The sequence below is a fragment of the Camellia sinensis genome, chromosome 9 (assembly GCF_055761805.1).
Source record: "Camellia sinensis isolate YWXY chromosome 9, ASM5576180v1, whole genome shotgun sequence".
NCBI classification, from domain to species: Eukaryota; Viridiplantae; Streptophyta; class Magnoliopsida; order Ericales; family Theaceae; genus Camellia; species Camellia sinensis.
Window position 1 is genome coordinate 936,563 of NC_138969.1, and position 20,811 is coordinate 957,373.

General features: G+C 35.8%; 1 protein-coding gene across 1 annotated transcript; it reads right to left on the minus strand.

Annotated features, from left to right (window-relative positions):
* Window positions 1–368: 368 nt before the first annotated feature.
* On the minus strand, window positions 369–16,908 carry LOC114257422 (subtilisin-like protease SBT2.2). The gene is made up of 10 exons (XM_028197167.2): window positions 16,017–16,908; window positions 15,291–15,444; window positions 14,779–15,176; window positions 13,738–13,833; window positions 9,775–9,847; window positions 7,591–7,873; window positions 6,822–7,153; window positions 6,402–6,672; window positions 5,868–6,149; window positions 369–1,062 (listed from the first exon to the last, which is right to left on the minus strand). The coding sequence occupies exons 1-10, from the start codon at window positions 16,241–16,243 to the stop codon at window positions 641–643; spliced, it is 2,538 nt and encodes an 845-aa protein (XP_028052968.2). The 5' UTR covers window positions 16,244–16,908; the 3' UTR covers window positions 369–640.
* Window positions 16,909–20,811: the final 3,903 nt, after the last annotated feature.

Genomic DNA, 20,811 nt, shown 5'->3' on the forward strand with positions numbered 1-20,811 from the left:
GTGTGTGATGGATGGATGGATAACAAGACTAATGAACTCTTCAACATTATGCTTACACTATCCCTGGGCAAATGAATTCTTCACAAACTATTTCCATGAAAAAAGACTGGCAGTTATGAGTAATTTTTGTATGCAAATAGAATATATGCCATGTGATACATTTTACTATTGTGATTGAATTCAACAATAAAATCCATTACGTTTATGCTGAGTGTTTAGGAAACGATAGAGGATATATATTTGTGATTGGTGAAAGGTAGTGCCACGCGGTACCCTATTATTCATATACAAAACCTTTTCAGCAGTTATACAGGGAGCATTAATTAAGTTCTGGGAAAATATCAGACAGAAATGAAAAATAGAAAAACTAATTGCAAAGAGTTCAAGTGAAAACTATGCCCCCAAGAAGTAAAGGTTTTCACTTGCAACGGGGGGCACATGTCTCACTTGCATTTCATTCTTATTTACATGGCAAACAGCAGCTTCAGCATGTACATGGCAACGAATCAAAAAATCATACATATTCCCAACAGAATTACAATATTAAAACATAAAATAAATAAACAAAACAAAACAAAACAACTAGAAAACAAAAAAGAAGACAAATTTTAAAAACATAAAATAAAATATCAGCAGTTCCTCAGCTAGTAGTGGTGTTGTATGAGAATTTAACAATTACTGATAAAGGAATGTTGACAATGTGACCTTGATGTCCAAAGAGCCCAATTCTTCCATAGCTTGTAACAGCACTGTTAATTGTTGCATTCAAGTATACACTCAACACCAATCTTTCCCCTGTTACAATGGAAAAGCGAATCGGATCCACACTCACAGACACTCCATAAGGAGCACTCCAACCGACACTATATGTCTCGTTGCTGGCAATGTTAGTTACCGTTCTTTGGACCACTCTGGACTGGTTCAATTTCGCTATTGTGATTGAAGGCAAGTTCAGGTCAGCGCCACTCATGGTGGAAACCCCACAGTTCTGACCAGTGTAATTCATAACCACGGGAGCTGATCCGTTTATGCCACAAAGGAATGACATATAGTCATCGTAACCTACAAATGCAATACAAATTTTCATAGTTAGAATGAGATAAATATAGTGTGTGCATAATAGAACTGATGGCAACATTATAAAGGACAAACAATTAAAATGGCAATGGAGTGGGTGTCAATCAATGAATTGTTGTTTTTCTTTTGATCCTTGTCCACATTACCATGTACTGATTTTCATGTATGAGACATATGATAGAGGAGATTAGAGGACTTCTTTTAATATAAGATAAAGGATCAAAAGGCTAACTAAATTTGCCTTGATGCTTGCCACTCGCCATGGAAGGAGTAAATCCCTTGCGGCCTTGCCTAACATTTTCACCCTCTAAAACAACTGATAGTTACAGATGAAGGGGAGACTGAATAAGGTGGACAGAGCCTTCTGGGAAGTGTAGTGGTTGCTAGGTCATTAGGATGAGTGCAAAGGCAGTCTTTTAGAGAGAGAGAACAGTAATAGATAGAGGTTTGGAGTGGAGAATCAGAGCCAATAGGTCTCTCTTACATGCATGGAGACAAAAGCTCTATTTAGAGGGTCAAGTCACAAAGGCCAGCTCACTTAGTCACGTGCCTAGGTCTAAGTGAGGAGAAAAATATTAGTTACTCGACCAGAAAACCGAAGGCAACAACCCCCACTAGTGGCATTGAAATCCTTAAAGAGGACACAAGGGCCTGCAAAGCTGGTCAAATATGCTCCTCAGGTACATAGAAGCACGAAGCATATCACATGCCTTTGTCATGATCTAGAGTCGTGTCAACATCATGAAGATCCTTCTCTCTCTAAGGTAGGTCAATGTGCAAGTCCCTCGAATGAGAATAGGATGAGCAACTTGATGAACACTCCACATCTAGCACCAAGCCTAAGCACAGAACTATAGGACAAGTACACTTAGTAAAGCTAAGGGAGGTCCGAGCATATCAGCTCGATTGGAGATGGGGCGACCTCAGGTGAAGAGTATTCTCGTCCGAGGAAGTCCCAAGTGCATCTAGGAAGGCTTGCTTGGGGATTGACTCTGAGTGACTCAGCTCCAGGCTAAGGCACCGCATATGTCACCCTCGGCTAGTACTAGCAGACAATGTCATGGAGGAAGAATTGACACATGGTGAGATTCTATTGATCCTAGTGTCACGAGGTTGACATGTTGTATCAAGGCATTGGGAGATACACACTTGATCATCTAAAATGACTAAATTCAACCTTGTAAGATTGGTCACACCACCTTTTTGCTACTCACTTCTACCTAAGCTCATTATTCTTTCAAATCATATAACTGTCAAATTAAATTGATACTACTACTTATCCTTGGAGATCCAATGTCCCAGAACTGCAACTATCAACTTTGAGATTCTGGATCAATTTAATAAACTCAATCATAAATACTATAATTATTAGATACGTATATATGAAAGAGTGGATGACCATAATATTCATCTTTGGAACATGTCCCATGTTAAAATTTACCATCACCTACCACACACTTACCATCACCTACCACACACTCACCTACTACACTCACCTACCACCACCATCCACTACACCTACATCTATATAAGGAACCATTTGTAATAGACAGAAAAAAAATACAAGAATCAATAATACAATCATTTTTCTTTATACATTAAATTTCTACATGGTATCAGAGCAGGTTTAGAACCTAATATTTTCGCATATTTTCGCTTCCCCGGCGGGCGGCAACCTCACCTTAGCCGCCTGCCGGACCTCAACCTATTCCACTTATTTTCTACACATACCTGCCATCACAACCTTTGTTGATGGTTATGTGAAATCAATCCTCATCAACACAGCGATATCTCTCTCCAAAAGATCAACCCAGCTTTCTTCTTCTGGAAGGAAAGCTCTGTCTGTACAATACTTAGAGAATTCCTGCTGCTGCAACTCCGATCGCAACCACCATCTTATCCCAGCTCCACCTCCTCCAGCCGCTGTGACTCAAAGCTGCTGGATCTCTCTCTCTTTCTCTCTCTCTCTCTAATGGCGAAATACAGTGAAGGAGACAAGAGGTGGATCGTGGAAGACAGACCCGACGGAGCAAACGTTCACAACTGGCACTGGGCCGAGACCGATTGCCTCGAATGGTCTCGAACCCTCCTCACCAAGCTCCTCTCCAACCACACCCTCCTCGACGGCGAATCTAACCTCTTCATCAAGACCAAGAACCTCGACAAGCTCGCCGGCGAGGCCCATGTCAACGTTCGCAAGGGCAAGATCATCCCCGGCTACGAGCTCAACCTCTCTCTCTCCTGGGAAGGCCAAGCCAAGGACTCCGATGGCCAGACCCTTCTTTGCGCCGATGGAATTGTTCTCTCGGCATCTCTCTCTCACTCAGAACCTCCATTGACAAACCCAACATCCTCTTCTCTCTCGGGGGGACACCCAACTTTCTTTTTTTATTTTATCACAAAAACTCTCTCTCTCTCGTTCTTTTTTTTTTTCCACTAGCCCCACTTTAATATTTCCCTTACTTTAAAACCAAACTTTATTTTTTATTATAAAAGCCATTAGATAATTCATATGTACATCTGCAACTTCTGGATACACACCAAAAAAAATAAAATAAAATAAAAAAAATAAAAAATAAAATTACAAACCTTTTTGTTTTTTTTTATTCTCTTTGAATTCAGTAATGATTCTAAACCGATCTACTTTTTCTTTTCTTTATTTATTTTTACTTTTTCTTGTCTTTATCCCATATCCTTATGTTCCTCACCCTCTATTTTTTTATTCTCTTTGATCACCCCATGTATGACCAAACACCACTCTTCTTTTATTTACACATAAAATTCTCTCTCACTCTCTCACTTTACTTTTTTCCACCGCCCACAAAACATTATCATCACCTTTTGCACCTCCCCACGTTGCTCCACTTTCTTTCTTTTATTTTATTTTTATTTATTTATTTATTTATTTATTTCACAAAACCGTGGGCTAACCAAAAAAAAAAAGAGGAAGAAGATGAACTGCACACCAACTTATTTTATTCATGTCGGGGCTCATCCCGATCACCATTTTACAACACAAAAAATAAAAAAAAAAACAAAAATAAAAATAAAAAAATAAAAATAAAAATAAATTAAAAAAAACAAAACAAAACAAAACCAACACAAATTGGAACAGTGGGATTTTTCCTCTCTACTCTGCCGCCGGTCTCTTCTTCTTGCCTCCGTCCTGGACGACCCTTGACGGTGTTGCCTCCGTGTTTCCTAGACCACCAAGCACGTTGCCTCCTCCCTGCTCCTCCACTACAGCATATGGTGGACCTCCAAATCGGAACATCACGGTGGCCTTCCGCTTCAGCTCCTTGTTTTCTGCCTTTAGCACACTTATCTCTGCTCGCGCATCCTTATACATGCGTTGGAGCAGAGCCAGCTGGGAGTTTAACTGTTGCACCTCATTTGTCCTACTCTGCAGCCGGTGCGACAAGTTTGTGACCGCAGTCATGGTTTCCACACATGACTTCAGAGTATACTGATTGGCCTCAATATCAGTTTGCACCGCCATTTTTTGCTCCACCGACCGCATCGGAAAGTTCAACGGAGCAAACACAGAGGTGTTTGGTTGAGGTTCACTGGCCACCACACCAGTTCTCTCTCTTGTTGACTCATTGAGGACGGGAAAGAGAGTGAGCAGACCACGGGAAGAGGAGGCCATGTTCTGGGTAGCTGAACGGGAAGAAGAGGCCATGTTTTTTGGGTTGCTGAGTGTTTCCGAGAAGGGTTGGATACAGAGTATTTACAGATTGTTTCAGAATAACAAGTTCAGAGGTTTCAGTCTGGTTTGGTTTCCTCCGCCTCCGCATTGGTTTATATTGACACAGACGACGCGGCCGACACGCCGCTCTGTCGCTCACGTGCCTCGCCGCGTCTCCGGCTCACCTTTTGATGGCTCGACGCTTTCTGTCGGGCACGACTTTTGATGAAGTGGGCGCGCCTTTTGAGGGCGCCTTTTGAGGGCGCAACTTTTGATGGCACGCCTTTTTATGGATTGGGCACGCATTTTGATGGCACGTCTTTTTATAGATTGGGCACGCCTTTTGATGGCACGCCTTTTGAAAGATTGGGCACACCTTTTGAGGGTGCGACTTTTTAGGGGTCCGACAAGACTCTGTAAACTGTCCCGACATTGATTCCGGTTAGCTCCTTCAAGGGTCCGACAAGACTCTGTAAACTGTCCCGACATTGATTCCGGTTAGCTCCTTCAAGGGTCCGACAAGACTCTATAAACTGTCCCGACATTAATTCCGGTTAGTTTCTACAAGGGTCCAGCAAGACTCCGTAAACTGTCACAACATTGTCTGCTACAACGGTCCGACATGACCCCATAAACTGTCTTCTACACCGGTCTGACACCGCCATCCAGTGTCCTCTACAACGTTATGACACCACCATCCAGTGTCTTCACCAATGGTCTGACACGACCATACAGTGTCTCCTATCTTCTTTTATTTTTATGTATTTTCTTGTTTTGTAACTCTCTCCAAACTCAAGTTGATTAGTTCCTATCCTCCTTGAGTTTGCAGGGGGCTGTTAAAATTTACCATCACCTACCACACACTTACCATCACCTACCACACACTCACCTACTACACTCACCTACCACCACCATCCACTACACCTACATCTATATAAGGAACCATTTGTAATAGACAGAAAAAAAATACAAGAATCAATAATACAATCATTTTTCTTTATACATTAAATTTCTACATCCCACCTATGAGAACTCATAGGTTGGCACTTTGTGTTGAATTTTCACATTAAGGATAGCTGTGCAAAAAAGCATAGTGACTTACTTGAATCAAAAATAAGACCCGGATCCAGTGCTGCAGTTGCATCCACAAAACCACTACCCATGTCAAATGGCGTTGCAGGAGACTGGTTCAAATCTGGGTTGGTATATGCACGCTGGGCCATTATGGGTCCCCTATTCTTGTCATAGAGAGAAGCTGTTGTGGAAAGTGCAGATCCAATGGCTGAAGGGCTAAAATTGGGAAACTTCTGCTTAATGAGGGCTGCAAGCCCAGCAACATGAGGAGCAGCCATGCTTGTCCCAGACATCATTGCAAAGTCCTCACCTAGAAGTTAAGCATAATCAATTAAACTATTGTAAAAAGTTTAGGCTGTGTTCGGATCATAAATTTGGGTAGGGATTTGGAAAGGAAAATGAAAAGATGAGGGAAATGTGAATGAAATATAAGCTAAATTTTTCTCCATTTCCCTCGCCTTTTTCTTTCCCTTTCCAAATCCATGATTCAAACACAGCCTCAAGGAAATATGTAACTTACATATTCTCATGCCTATGAATTTTTGCATTTGTGAAACAATACCTTGGAACTCAACCGAGTCAGTGCCAAGGGAACTCCAAGCAGCCCATATAGAGTTTCCAGGAGCAACAAGGTTTGGTTTCAGTATGTCAGCATCATCAAGAAAACTGTCCTCTGGATCTGGTCCCCTAGCAGAATAATACATGATTTTTGGAGCAGAATAGCTATAGTTTGCTTTTAGTCCACCCGAAATTGATGCAACCGCCCCAAATTTAACAATTTTCTTTGTAAGCCCGTCTCTCTTCAAGGAAGAATTGTAGTATTGAAGTAAGATCTGCAACATAGATTTTGAAACATAAATAAGTGCCCACACATCTGATCTCAAGTCCTTCAACTCTACCTCACTTCAATTTAAATCACTAGATGTTTTATAAAAGCATTACAAACTAAAGTATGAACAAACAAAACACACATGGACCACACCTTGGAATCATCGGGAGATTGAATTATAATGCCAGGCAATCTCAATGGAACTGGGTTAAGCTGAAATCCAATGACAAAAGGATCCATGTAGAAAACAACACCAACTGCACTAAGGTTTTTGGCCGTTTGTAAGGCCTGTTTGATGGTGGAAAGCCCAAGCACGAACCGGATTGAATAGCTACAGATTAAGAGATTGCCTTGGACAACATCCTGATTCAAATTACTGTCATCTTGGCATTCACCCACATACATATCATTTTCAGCTGTTGTGTTGTCATTCAAAGCATGATGTGCAGAAACCATAGTGTACATTGTATCATTATCTGTTCCCGCTGGAGCAACAACAAAAAGCATTATTAAATAAGTACATATTTGTATTTAGATGACAATAGTGATAGCTATGTATGCACACAATCAACAATTGCCATTTAATTCAGGTATACCAATCAAGGTAATTCAGGTCTTCTACTGATGCATACAAAAGATAAACCTAAACACCGCTGATTTTTTTATTACATTTAGGAAAGACCGACCTTAGAATGAGAGTGAGAACTGGAGCACGAACATAAGGGCAGTTATGCCAAAAAAATCATTAGTAGAGCATCTAATAGTCAAAATATTTTACACGTCATATCTCACTGCGGGTTCTAGTAGCCAAAGGTGCGCTTAAAACCTATATATGGAGTTCCATCCAAAACCCTGAATTTGTTGTACATTCTTGCAAGAAACAAAATGAAGCAAATCCGAAATGTATGGAACACTGTCTTACATGCAAGTCCAACTCCAGGAATAGTGACATTGTTGCCAAGGACTATAGAATTACTATAGATCCTGTCATGAGTGGCAGCACCAACGGTAAAGATCCATGGACTGAAGGAAGAGATACTCTTAGGTGATGGCCCAGTATTGCCTGCTGCTTGTACAACAAAAATACCAGCTTTTACGGCCGACAGTAAGGCCATGTCTATGGGATTAAAGAAAGTTGCAATTCCAGGAGGGCGCCTGTTGGGGGTTATTGACAAGCTTATTATGTCCACTCCATCCTGAGCTGCCTGTAAATGCAAAAAATGGACAATTAAAGTGAAATATATCAAAAATACAAAAATAAATAAATAAATTCTCTTGACTGAAACCCTAAACTTTAAGATAACTTTCTAATAGTGAGCATTCAAACATTAGATCCCATTCTTTTGTATGTTATCCATGATAGGGGGCGGGAATATTTACAAAGGAAACATTCCAAATTAAGAAGCACGGACACTTCTACCACTGTGATTGTGTTGTGTCCATGGCATGCCCTTATTGAATATAAAAATTAGAATACATACAATTTTTTTTTTTTTTTTTGAGAGAAAGAATGTAACTATGTATATTTCAATGAGTGAATACAAGATTCCTTTATATAGGAGAAGGAGAAGCTAATATGGTAATAACACAATATGGTAAGAAGCTAATATGGTAAGTATGATAAACAGAATATATAGTTACTCTATTTAACACCCCTCAAACTCAAGTAGGGATACTAACTTGAGTTTGGAAAGAGAAACTAAAACATGAAATAAAACTAAAAAATAAAATAAAAGGGAAATAGACTGCAAAGTCCGAACGGGAACACAATGGCACTTGACATAGATCATTCAACACGTGTTAGAAACGCATTCAACATGTTCTTTTTTAATTTTTTAGAACTGGACATACTTCGAACATTCAACGGACTGTGTCTATTCGCCTGACATGATATACACATAAGCGTCGGTCTAAATTTGAAAAGAATAACTTGGGGTGGCAGTAATTAAAATCAAAACAATGTGAATTTACCCTATTATCTCTCCTTTAAGCATTTTAATTTTGAAAATCTAAAGACTAAACTTACAAATTTTCAAGGAATAAGAGCTTTTAAAAATAAATAGTAGGACTTTTTGTCCAACATAAAAAATGTGAAAAAATTATTAATTTATGATTATTTTGATATAATAAAATATGTGTAACGTAAAAAAAATGTTATTATTTTTATGTACATGAATAAAAAATATATATTTCTTTGTCACCATTTGTGATTTAATTTTTTTAAAATTGTAGTACCAGCGTGTCTGTATCATGCTGTACCTGCATCCTCTGTCCATTATCCATACACTTTTTAAACTCCAATATTGTAAAATATACAAAGTTCACCAATGATTTAATAAGGTCTTTCTAATATTTATTTTTTGGTAAGTATAAATTGTATTAACAAGAGGCGCCAAAAGGAAGGTCTTCCTAATAATGAGGATATGGAAGAGAGGGAAATTGAGGAAGTTGATGGAAAGGATGCAAATGAGGTCCCACCACTTCCCAAAACCTTGGATAGACCTTTCAGCAACCAACAATTGAAGAACTCGAGGAATCAAACACAAAACGGGTGAATCTCACATTGCCACACCAGTTCCAAAAAAGTCTTCACAAGTAAAAATAAAATTTGGTCTTCATTCCATTCTAAATGAGAGGTTACACTGACTACCTCACATCATAGGTATCAAAACTCAAAATGAGATAGCATCAAGCGGAAACAACATAAATGCAGGTGCACCAATACCATCCAAGGGAAAGTTAAAAGCATCTGTACTCCATGTGATGATGTCCGGAACTAGAATGAGAGAAGAAGGGGCCAACTAGGACAGGGGACAGAAAATGAAAGAAAGGTATGAAGCCAGTACTAGATCATAGATCCAAGAGGAGCACAAGCAAGAAGCAAGATTATGACATATAAGATCTGATTGGAGCAAACCATACATAGGTTCTCCACTTCCTTGATGTAACTATTGATGTGTTTGGAATCTTAGATCATGGATTTGTGGAGGGATTTCTGTAGGGAAAAGAAAAGGAAAGGAGAAAGTGTAAAAAAATTAACTTCTCATTTATCAACCCTTTTCCTTTCCCTCCACAAACCCAAGATCTAATGTGCGGCAAAATGTACCTGGTCTATGGCAGCTACAACATCTGCAGCAAAGCCTCCAAAGCTCTTGTACAATGCCTTGTAAACAGCAATACTACAAAATATTGGCATATATTTAGTGCTAACTATAACAGGAATATAACCCGGAACAAAGAAACAAGCTTAATGGCATGAAAAAAAAAAAAAAATCACATGAACTATATAACTCGAGGTGTGTTCCATTCAAGTTTCAAAATGCAACTTTGGCCATCCCTTATAAAGTATGTAGTGGAAATATTAGTAGCAAAGAACTTTCAAAAACTTCAAGAATCAAAATGGAAAACTAGCACAAAATTTGTTACTTTATGTCGTGTTTTAATTCTTAAACAAGATCTAGAACTGAGCTTGCAGAGAACTGTGAGAACCCAAATATATAAATCAAATAAATAATTAAATAATAATTATTTTACAAACCTCAAATATTTTGCTTATAAATCTTTAAGTGCAAACTAAATATTATTGGAGGGTCTTTTAATTAATTTTAAACCTAAAATAAATTTTTGGTGAAAGTCTTTAATTTAGAGGTAAGATTTATTATATAAAAAAAGGGGGACAAATTAGAAAGTATAATGTGATCTAATAATAGTTGTATTTTATTTAAATTAATGGAGAGAGAAAATAAAATAAAACAAAGGATAATTATTTAAAGTCTTTTATGTTATGTATAACAAAGAAAAGAAAAGAAAAACCCTAGCTCTTCTAACAATTTCCCAGCAGCAGCTGTGAGAAAGAGAAGAGAAACAAATGGTTGCAAACAATGAAGGAATTTTGGGTGTGTTCTCTAGCTTTCTTCTTCCTTTTGCTTTTGTGTTTTTTTTTTTTTTTTTATTATTAATATTTTATTCATTGATGGAGAGGTTGTAGGTGTATGCATTTTGTGTATATATATATACTGTTAAGAAATCTGAGGAGTTAAATTCATGTATCAAGAATAGGTGTAATTCTTAGTCCAAAAATTCTGTACAGAATCACAAACTTTAAAAATTAAAAAACCATATCAAATGGATGAATTTTGAACTGAAATTTTTAAAGTAAATTAATTACATATTGAATTGCATATCAGAATTTTCTCATAATTTTTGGGAGTCAAAATCTATATTAACTGGTGCGTTCAAATCTGTCCAAAAACTGGGATAAAACAGTAACTTCGGAAGTGTCGTTCTCTTCGGGTATAAATCTGAAAATTATCAAGTCAGTGTCATTAGAACCGGTTACGAGTCTAGTTTCTTACATTTTTGGCCTTGCATTGATTGCTCATATATACTAAGAGAACCATTAATTTCTTTAAAGTGCTGCAGAAAATAACCTGTTTGGGTGTAATTAATTGTAAATAATTATTTTGTTAAGCAAATCAAGTGAAACCATTTGGAGTTGAAACTTAGGATATTGAAACTTAGGATATATTAGTTGGTATCTGGAGAGTTTTGAAATTTTTGAAACAGCGTGGAGTGGGTTTTGTAATTTTCAAAGTTAGCAAATAGATTGGAAAAACTTGTTTAAAATTCTGTTTTATCTTAAAGTTACTTTTAATTAAGTTTCGATGTGAACCCATGTCTTGGGTGATTTTAGACCTTGAAGAATATGAGCTTAGGTAATATTTAAGAGTAACGGTGAGTTGGGTTGAACCGTATTAGTGCGCTTTAGTTTGAGGTTACTTAGTTTCTTATTCTTTAGTATTTTTAAATTAGTAGTGACGTGTAGTTTTCATACTTGATTCAGGGCACTAGATGGACTTTTATACTCTGTTCGAGGATTACATTATTCCGTTTTCAGGTGAGTAGTTTCATGCTACATATTTTTATAAATGTTCCCCTACCCTGAACTGTTGGAAAATTATGTTTCAGGACTAAACTGTTTTGATAAATTATTATATTATCAATGGAATCAAATTATTTCTGAAACATGTGTGAACTTGGCATACTGAAAACTATTTGTTTTGGTCTCATGTTTATAATGGTAAACTACCATGTTTTGCGAAACTGATGTGTATTGATTATTGGGACCATCTATATATTTTAGTCCAAGGAAATTATTCCACTGTGCGTGGTGACTCTAGGTTGGGCCGTGATGACTCTAGTGCTCAACAATTGCAAGGAAAAGACCTAGGTTAGGCTAGGTGACCTTCAATCGGATCGTCTTAGAGAAAAGGCCCGGGTTGCCACCCTGAGGATGACTCTATGTGGCGTGTTACTTGTTATTTCTTGATACCCAGAAAATTATTGGTGTTCATGTTGTAATATGTTTTAAGTGTAAAATGTCATTTATCATGTTCTTAAGAGACATGAGTATTTTAACTGTTGAACTGTCGAACCTTCTTTTTGAAATAGATTGTCTTTGCCAAACTGTATGTCAATCTAGTTTCTGTGATATATATCTTATCTTGGAATTGATCCCTGTTTTCAAAACTATATATACTATCCATGTTGTTACTCATTGAGCTATCAGCTGACTTAGTTGTTTATCATTTTCAGGTGTTAGAAGGACTTAGAGTGGACTCATGGTGTAGCGGGACTCAATTGCATGGACCTCTAGGATCATTCATTTATTTTGTTTTAGATTGTTACGTCAAGTTTGTGCATATTTATTTTTATTTTTATTGAGGTTCATTTAGGATTATTTTGATATGTGGACTATTTATATCCCATAAGTTTGGATGGTATTGATTACGGTTGGTTTTGCCATTTATACTTGTGGCATGTCACTAGATTGAGTTTGGTTATTTATTATTGGACTTTTGTTTAGTTGTTCAATGTGATTATGGATTCGTGCTTAAGCTTACGTGTGCCTTGGCCGGTCATACCTTGGTTTGGGGTGTGACAACAACATATTTGATATTTTCTTTCTTGTGCCACCTTGGCACTTCCTCTAATACAATTTTACTTTTGTTGTTGATCAAATATATATATATATATATATAGGGCCGCTATCAATCTGGCAACAGAGTCTACTTTCTGTGAAAATCCACTCATATGCTGCATTAGTGGCGCAAAAGGACAGCTTTGGTCACGAGTTAATAGTCAAGATGGATAGACATTTTTCTAATGAATTAAACTTAACCCTCCACTTAACAAACTATAACACCCTATTCCACATCGAAAGTTTACATAGGTGATCTTGGGCATATAAAGTACCATTACCTTACTAATAAGTAACTTGAACTTAAACTTTTAGGTATTGTTGGTCGACCCACAGGTTACTTGGGCCAGCAAGTAGTGAGGCGCGTTACAAATAGTATCAGAACCGACCCATGCACGCAACCATGTAGGCCACTTATTCTGGGTTGGCCACGAGCTTGTCGTGATATTCTGATTGATTATAAACCCTCGCAAGGACGCGAGGATTTACAAATGGAGAAGTTTGTAACACCCTGTACCACATCAGAAGTTTGCATAGGTGATCTTGAGTATATAAAGCATTACTACCTTGCTACTAAGTAACTTAGACTTAAACTTTTGGTTATTGTTGGTCGACCCACAGGTTACTTGGGCCAGCAAGTAGTGGGGTGTTACATAGACGCTTCAGAAAAGTTTTCCATTAACAATGGCATTTCTATAGTGTCTCCCAAAAGATTCAAAAACGCTTGCCAAAGGGTTCGACATATTCCCATAATACTAAGCAAGGATATTGTTTTGCCAAGAAACAGGATTAAATCCTCAGGAAAGAGCTTCTCACATCATGGTCCTAGTCATAACCTCTAATCTCAAATTTTGTGTCAAATGTAGCAGTTCAACTGTAGAATGAATCCTACATGGCGGCAGCATAATTCATGTACTCTATTCCACTCAAAAAGTCATTGCTCTAGAATAAGCACTTAGACTAAGCACGGCAATGTATGCATTTCTAAGATTGCAAGGTCAAGGGAAGCCCTTCATTGAATTGAAGAGACAAAGGTTGGCAGCTAAAGAATAAATACAAAAAATAAAATCAAATGTTTGGATCAATTACTGCGAACGAGGAGCCATTCCACTTGCATTCCCAAAGTGATGCCCAGCTACTACGACTGGAATCCCATGGTTCCCTGCTGCAATTGAAGCTGTGTGGCTGTATTTGGGAAAAATAATAAAAAATAAAAATGAACCATCAGCTCATGTAGATTTGAAGGGAACAAAATACATTAAGAGATCATATCAATCATATGGAAATGGTGCATTTGGTCTACAATTCAAAATATTTAGGTTACATGAGAAGCTAGTTGGTCTTCTCACATAACAAAAATAAGCTCATTTAAATCATTTTTGTCTCTCTTATAACTTAAAAGAATAATGTTATAGAAAAAGTTAATATAACAGACTTGGGTGCAATAAAAAATTGAATTACTTCATTCACATATGAACTTGATTCGACACAGGAGTCACCTTTACACATCACAATCAACATTGACATAACAAGGAAAGAGGAGAAGGATGAAATGTGGCGTATTAAAGCTGTGTGGATACATGTCAGCTTCCAATATGAAAGGAAAGGGGGATTAAAAACATTTAAAATATATTATTGTCATGCAGCCATATTGTACAGTGACAAAGGAAAATATCAAATAATTCTAGCAGATTAAACTTCAGTGAAGGCCCTTATAAATATTGAGGTTTCTATCCAATCCTCAGATCTTTGGTGTTTGGCCTTGGCTCTTTTGGTGTTTTTTTTTTTTTTAAACAGCTTTTTTCTTTCTTTTCTTTTCTTTTCTTTTTTTTTTTTTTTTTTTTGGCTTTATGTGAACTTTTTTTCCAAGTTTTTTTTTCCCTTTTAGGTGCTTGTAGACCCTAAAAATTATGTTTTGAAAAAAGCATCAGATTTGAAACAAGTTCACTGAATTTTCTTTTATAGGGTAATGCACAAGCAAGATCTACAACAGAATTGTTGAGCACACCTAGAGGGGAAAATGCGACATCAACAAACTTAAAAAGTTTCAGCATAGAAGATGGACTTTAAAGGCAAAAACAGCACAACCAATTTTCCAAAAATTATAACCAACTACACAAAAATACTCACGTCCCATGGCCGTCTCCATCAATTGGCGAAGCATAGTCCTGACTGGCATTAAATATTCCTCTGGTTATAGCAGAGGCTGCAAAATGGCGGGCTCCAATAAGCTTTCTGTTGCAGGAGCCAGATGGGAAATCCCGAGTGACTTCACAAATGCCTGAAAAGTGCTCTGGAACTGGATATGGACTTTCAGACAAGTCATCAGAGAAGCTTGGGTGTGTTGGATCAATTCCAGTATCAATGAACCCAATCACCACACCCTCTCCAGCAAGCTCATATCCACCTTCTTGGGCCCACGCACCTTGAGGTAGACCCAAGAACTGTGGTGTGTGGGTGGTTGCAGTTCTAACTGTGAAATCCAAAACCACATTTGCAACTTCTCTCCTCCTTGAAAGTTTCTCGGCCTTCAGATTTAGCAAAATTGCAAGATTGATAACTAAGAAAGAACAATATAATAAATTACAAAATACAATATATTCTTTGATGGAGAACCTCATCATCTCAACAGCATACCATACCTGCTGGGGGGTAACAAGCACAGCAAATCCATTGATCAAGTAGTGGTAGCTATACAGCTTAAGATATCTCTCCCTTCTCAAAACACTCCTCAACAATGAATCATGAACCCGGTCAATATAAGAGCTCTTATGCCCATTTCCTCTTGAATTATTTCTGCATTAATAAAATATATAAACAATGAATCATGATTACATTCACAAGTTTACTTAATTTTGCAGATTATCCAAATAGTGATTAAAGATTAACAACAAAGAGAAAGAAAAGGGAATGCAGGAAACAGGAAAAAGCCCTAATACAAATATTAATCATTGCTGTTCTGTGAACTGGAGAATCATAAATAAATAAATAAACTTAAGCATTAGACATTCTCACTATACCACTCCTGTTAATAGTGTTTTTTTTTTTTTTTTTCTCTGGGTATTTTTATTTTTTTATTTTTACCAGTAATAGCCATGCAAAATAAAGCCATGGAGAAAACATCAATGCAAAATAAAGCAACAACTATATATATTCATTGAACCAAAGTCTCAAAATTATTATCAGAAACGGACAAATTCAACAGAAAGCCCACTAAAAGGAAGAGAGGGAATCTATAGTAATTTAATAAATAAATAAAAACAAGAACAAAAAAACAAACAAACAAAAAAAAGTTACATTTTGGTGAGTACATGACAAGTATTATGGCTCAATCCAAATTGGAAATATGAAAACAAAGAAAATAGTACCTTGGCGTGTCCAGTCTGGTTGTTGACCCAGAAGCACCATCATGTTTAAGACCATTTCCACTTTTCACTCTCAGTTGTTCACCGTAGTAATGAGAAGTAGGGGCTTGTTTCAAAGTGACAATATATACAGCAGTAATGGCATCCCCATTGTGCTGACACCAAGTGGACACCATAAAAATCCCCAAGCAAAGCACTACCATTAATTGCAACCCATGAATGCTCTCCATTTGGGAACACCACAAATCAAGCCAAAATCAAAACCCCCAAAGAAGAAAAACCAACACAACCCAAAGAAAGAGTTAACTATAAACAAATTTCAACAACTAGACCGACCCATTTTCTCCATTTTTCAAGCTCAAGCTTCTTCTACTTCTTCTTCTTCAGCTACCCAAAAGAAAAAAAAAAGTGTAGAAGAGTGAAGGAGACCCACAACAGGAGAGACCCTCTAGCGCTTAGCTACGCATATCTGGGAAGAGGAACTGCAAGAATAACCCCATTAAACCTCCATAGCTGAAAGCCTAAAACAAGCAAAATGGGGCAATTTTGGAGGGTCTTTCCATTCGCTGGTGAGAGAAAAAAGAAGCCTTTTCTTCGCGCACACAGAGAGAAAGAGGGAAGGAGAGAGTAGGGAAAAAGCAGAGCATTAATGGGCTGGGGAGGAAGAGAGAATCTGCTGCTACTTTTTCTTGGGTGTTGCGCATATGAACGTTTTGTTTAATAGTAAAAAAACCAAAATAAGAATGGGACGAGAAAAATGAACGTTTCATTTATTTTTGTTTCTATTCCATTTTTCGACTGTTGTGTTATGTTGTGAACTTGTGAATGTTGTTCTGGAACTTCACTTGTCCCCTTCCTATGAAAACAACATATATCAAAATAATCAACCAAGAATAAATGCTAATTACACAGAGGAGAAATATCATTGGAGCGTGTAATTATTACAGATATTTATCATAAGATATTTTAAATTGCATGCACTATTTTAGTACACAATATACATAAGGTTTTTCTTTTGTTATTTTGGCAGATATTTTTTAAAATCTAAAATTATACTAACATTTGTTTACTCTTATTTTATTTAACAGATATATACTAACCTATTTTTAATTAATTTAATCCAAATGATATTAAAAAGAAAAATGCTTTGTAGGTCAAATTTGTGTGGTTCGAATGCATCAAAACGATGTCGTTTTACTCTTAAAACGATATTTTTTTAAAACATTCGAGCCATTCAGATCATGAAAATTCGAATTATCAAACATTATTATATTAAAAATTTTATAGTGAACTAATAAAAATATTTTTAATTACAAAATTTTATAAATATCTAACTTTTTTTTTTTGTCAACTATAAAATTATCTAGCTTGTCATATCAAGTTTGAGCTACATGTTGATGGATCAAAATTCATGAATTTGGATCAAAATTCATGAATTTAGATTAGAAAGTTGAGAGAGAGATTAGGGTTGGCTGGGTAGCGGGTGTGGTGTGATGTGGTGTGGTGTGGTGTGGTGTGGTGTGGGTAGGCCATATTGAGAAAGATGATGGTGGATCCGTGAGCGAGATTTTTGGGGCCTTCTTTGTCTTGGTGGGTGATTTGTGGTGGTGGGCCATTGTTTCCAACGTTCCAATTTTATAAAAGGGTCATGTCATGATTGGCCGAAAAAAGTAGTGTCGGCTGGTTTTGTGAGGGACGGACGGTGGTGTCTTGAGCACTCTATCCTCAAATCACATGCCAATGTGCTTTTCTTTTTTCTTTTTTTTCTTCTTTTAATCCCCACCCCAGGAAAATAATCATAAATATTAAAAATATTATATTAAATTATATAATTAAAATCTTATAAATAGCTGAAATTCATAATAGTGACTATAAGGACCGGCTTCCCCCACTGTCCGTGAGTAGATTGGAGGATATTATTGGACTCGTAGAGATTTATCACGGGTTCCGTTTTAATAATCTGAATCGTTTAATGTGTATAACTCGTTGAGTACTTTATGTTTTTAAAACATTACGTTGATTGGATATTGATAGCTATATGTTAAAATCAGTTTTGTATATATAAAAAAAATAGACAGTAAAAAAATAAACGGTTGACAGAAATCTAAAATGATGAGATAGCTATCGATATCCGATCAACGTGATTTTTTACAGACAAATAGTACTCGACGAATTTTACATATTGAACAATTTAAATTATCGAAACGAAACATGTGGTGGGCCCCTCACGAGCCCAACAATACCCTCCAATATACGCCTTTATTATAAGCCTAATAACCATTATTAACTCAAATTTAAAAATAAATAAACAATTACATACAACTTTCATACGAGAAGATAAATTTTTCATTGCAGAAGTTAAACTCGTAATTGTCTTTTTACTTTTATTCATATGGTTTTTTTAAGAAAAAACATACAAACTTATATTTAGAGACTAAATACAATAGTACATTTTATCATTAATCCATGAAATTATAATTTTTTATGTTCATATAATTCAAGCCTTTGTTCATAAGGGCTTTTTAAAACATAAGGACGTTCATTATATCAATTGGAGTTAAAAAATGGCATTACTTCATGAAATCATTCAGCTTGTTTGTTTTTATTTTTCAAAAAATACTTTCAGAAAATTCTATTTTCTTATTTTTTATGTTTTTTTGTTTTTACTGAATTTTTTTAATATTTTAAGCAATTTTTTTACTTTTTAGACACACCTAACATAAATACACCTAAAAAGTAAAAAATTTATAAAAAAAAAATTTAAAAATTCACTAAATACCAAAAATACAAAAAAAAAAATACAAGAATTCAATACTTTTTTTTTTGTATTTTTATGTATTTATTAATTTTTTTAAATATCTTTTCACAAATTTTTTATTTTTTAGATACATCTAACTGATGCATCTAAAAAAGTAAAAAAAAATGTTTAAAATTTAAAAAAAAAATCACTAAAAACAAAAAAATACAAAAACCAAAAAAACTCAATTTTTAAAAAACTTAATTCAGAAAACTCAAACCAAACACACTGATTACGGCTTGGTTTGGGAAGTGGGTTGGCTTTTTAATTTTTTTTGCTTTTTTGGTTATTTTAACTTGGGGCTAAAAAATCTAGTTTGAGAAGGGCTTCTGACTTTTTTGGCTTTTTTAACTTTTTTGTGAGAGAAAGAATGTAATAATTATGAATTGGATGTAATGTTTTGTCTTATTGGAGCTAAAAAGCCTATTTTATTTTTTGTGACTATTTTAGCCCCAAACTCACTTCCCAAACAATGGCTATGTGAAGTGAAGGCAAACATATGTCCATGGCATCTACGTTCCAAAAGTGAAAGCATGATTTACCAAATGTGATCTTAAATTATTTTATTTTTTTTATAACAAAGCGAAATATTATATATATAGAGTTCTTGTGATAATTGAACTCGTACTCTGTTTAATTATACATGTAATTATATGTTTGATATGAATTTGTAAGTTTGAATATGTGAATTATGTGAATTTGGAATAATATCTGTTGAACGTAGGAATATCTGTTACAATTTCAACTTTGAACTGAAATTAAAAGCTTTAGAGGCGCAATAAACAAAAACCAACTTCATATCTGTGATTAGCATGATTTATAGAGCTTACGGTGAAATTTTGAAAAATTATGATTTATAATGATTAAATTGGAAATTTAAGGGTTAAGTCATATATGTGTTGGTCCACTTGTATTCTTCATTTTTATTGAGAACTCTAGAGAGTGAGTTAGAGAGAGAAGAAGAGGAAGAGCTAGGGATTGCAAAAGAATCAAGAGGCAAATCTTAGATTTGAGTTAAGATATGTTAATTTACTTATAGTCTTTGTCTCTAATTCGTCTTTGTCATGAAATCAATAAGAAATTAGGAATTTGAGTTAGGGTTTTAAGTTGTATGGTGGCTTGAGCTAAAGGCATGAAATTGAACCCTAATCTCTCCATCTTTGTTTGATTTAAGTTCATTCTTGTGATTGACCCATGAAACAAACCCTAGGTGATTCATGAAAACAAGATTTGTTGGAAGATTATTCATGGATATATATATTTTGAACTTGTATGTTACGAAATTTTGAATTTATGAAAAGATGAGACTTTGATTTTGAACTCTAAGCAAGATTGATGTGTTTGAGTTGTGATTACACTTATATAAGGTTAGTATTTCATGTTTTAAAGGAAGATTACATAAGATATTGATTTGAAATTGGGTTTAAAAACTCAATCTTTGATGAATTTTCGGACTGTCTTATTTTGCCCAGACCACACGATTGGCCATGGGCTCCGTATGAGTGAAATATGAACAAAAACAAGAAATTTCATTCTGCTTAAACCACCAAGCGGCCCAGTCACCGCACAAGCGGTTAAAGTGGGCGCACATGCGGCCAACCATGTTTCAACTTATACTTGATAACTTCAAATAAGTATATCTCCCTCATCCGAACTCTATTTTAAGTGATTCTTGAGCCTAAATTCAAGCCATGGAAGTCTAGTTTCTAATGGTGGTGGCTTCACATCCAAATTCTAAGTACATAAATAGATATGCTCAAATTAGTGTAGGCTGTTTATTGTCTTTTAATCATTTTGTGTCGTTCCCTACCCTAACTTAGTTTCCTTTCATTTCTTGCTTTTTCCTTAAAACTTAAATATGTAAACTTGATATTTTCAATGAAAAACATATGGAATTGTTGTAGGAATTATGTAAACACTTGAGAGAAATTAAAAAATAGGGAACGATTGAACGCATATGTAACGAATAAATCAATTGAATGAATTGAAGGTAATGTGTTT

Excerpts from the sequence above, each read along its gene's own strand:
- LOC114257422 (XM_028197167.2), bottom strand. The coding sequence starts at position 16,243 with ATGGAGAGCATTCATGGGTTGCAATTAATGGTAGTGCTTTGCTTGGGG. Across the intron at positions 15,445-16,016 it reads ACCAGACTGGACACGCCAAG|AAATAATTCAAGAGGAAATG; the intron begins GTACTATTTTCT and ends TTATTAATGCAG. Across the intron at positions 7,154-7,590 it reads TCCTGGAGTTGGACTTGCAT|CGGGAACAGATAATGATACA; the intron begins GTAAGACAGTGT and ends TTGTTGCTCCAG.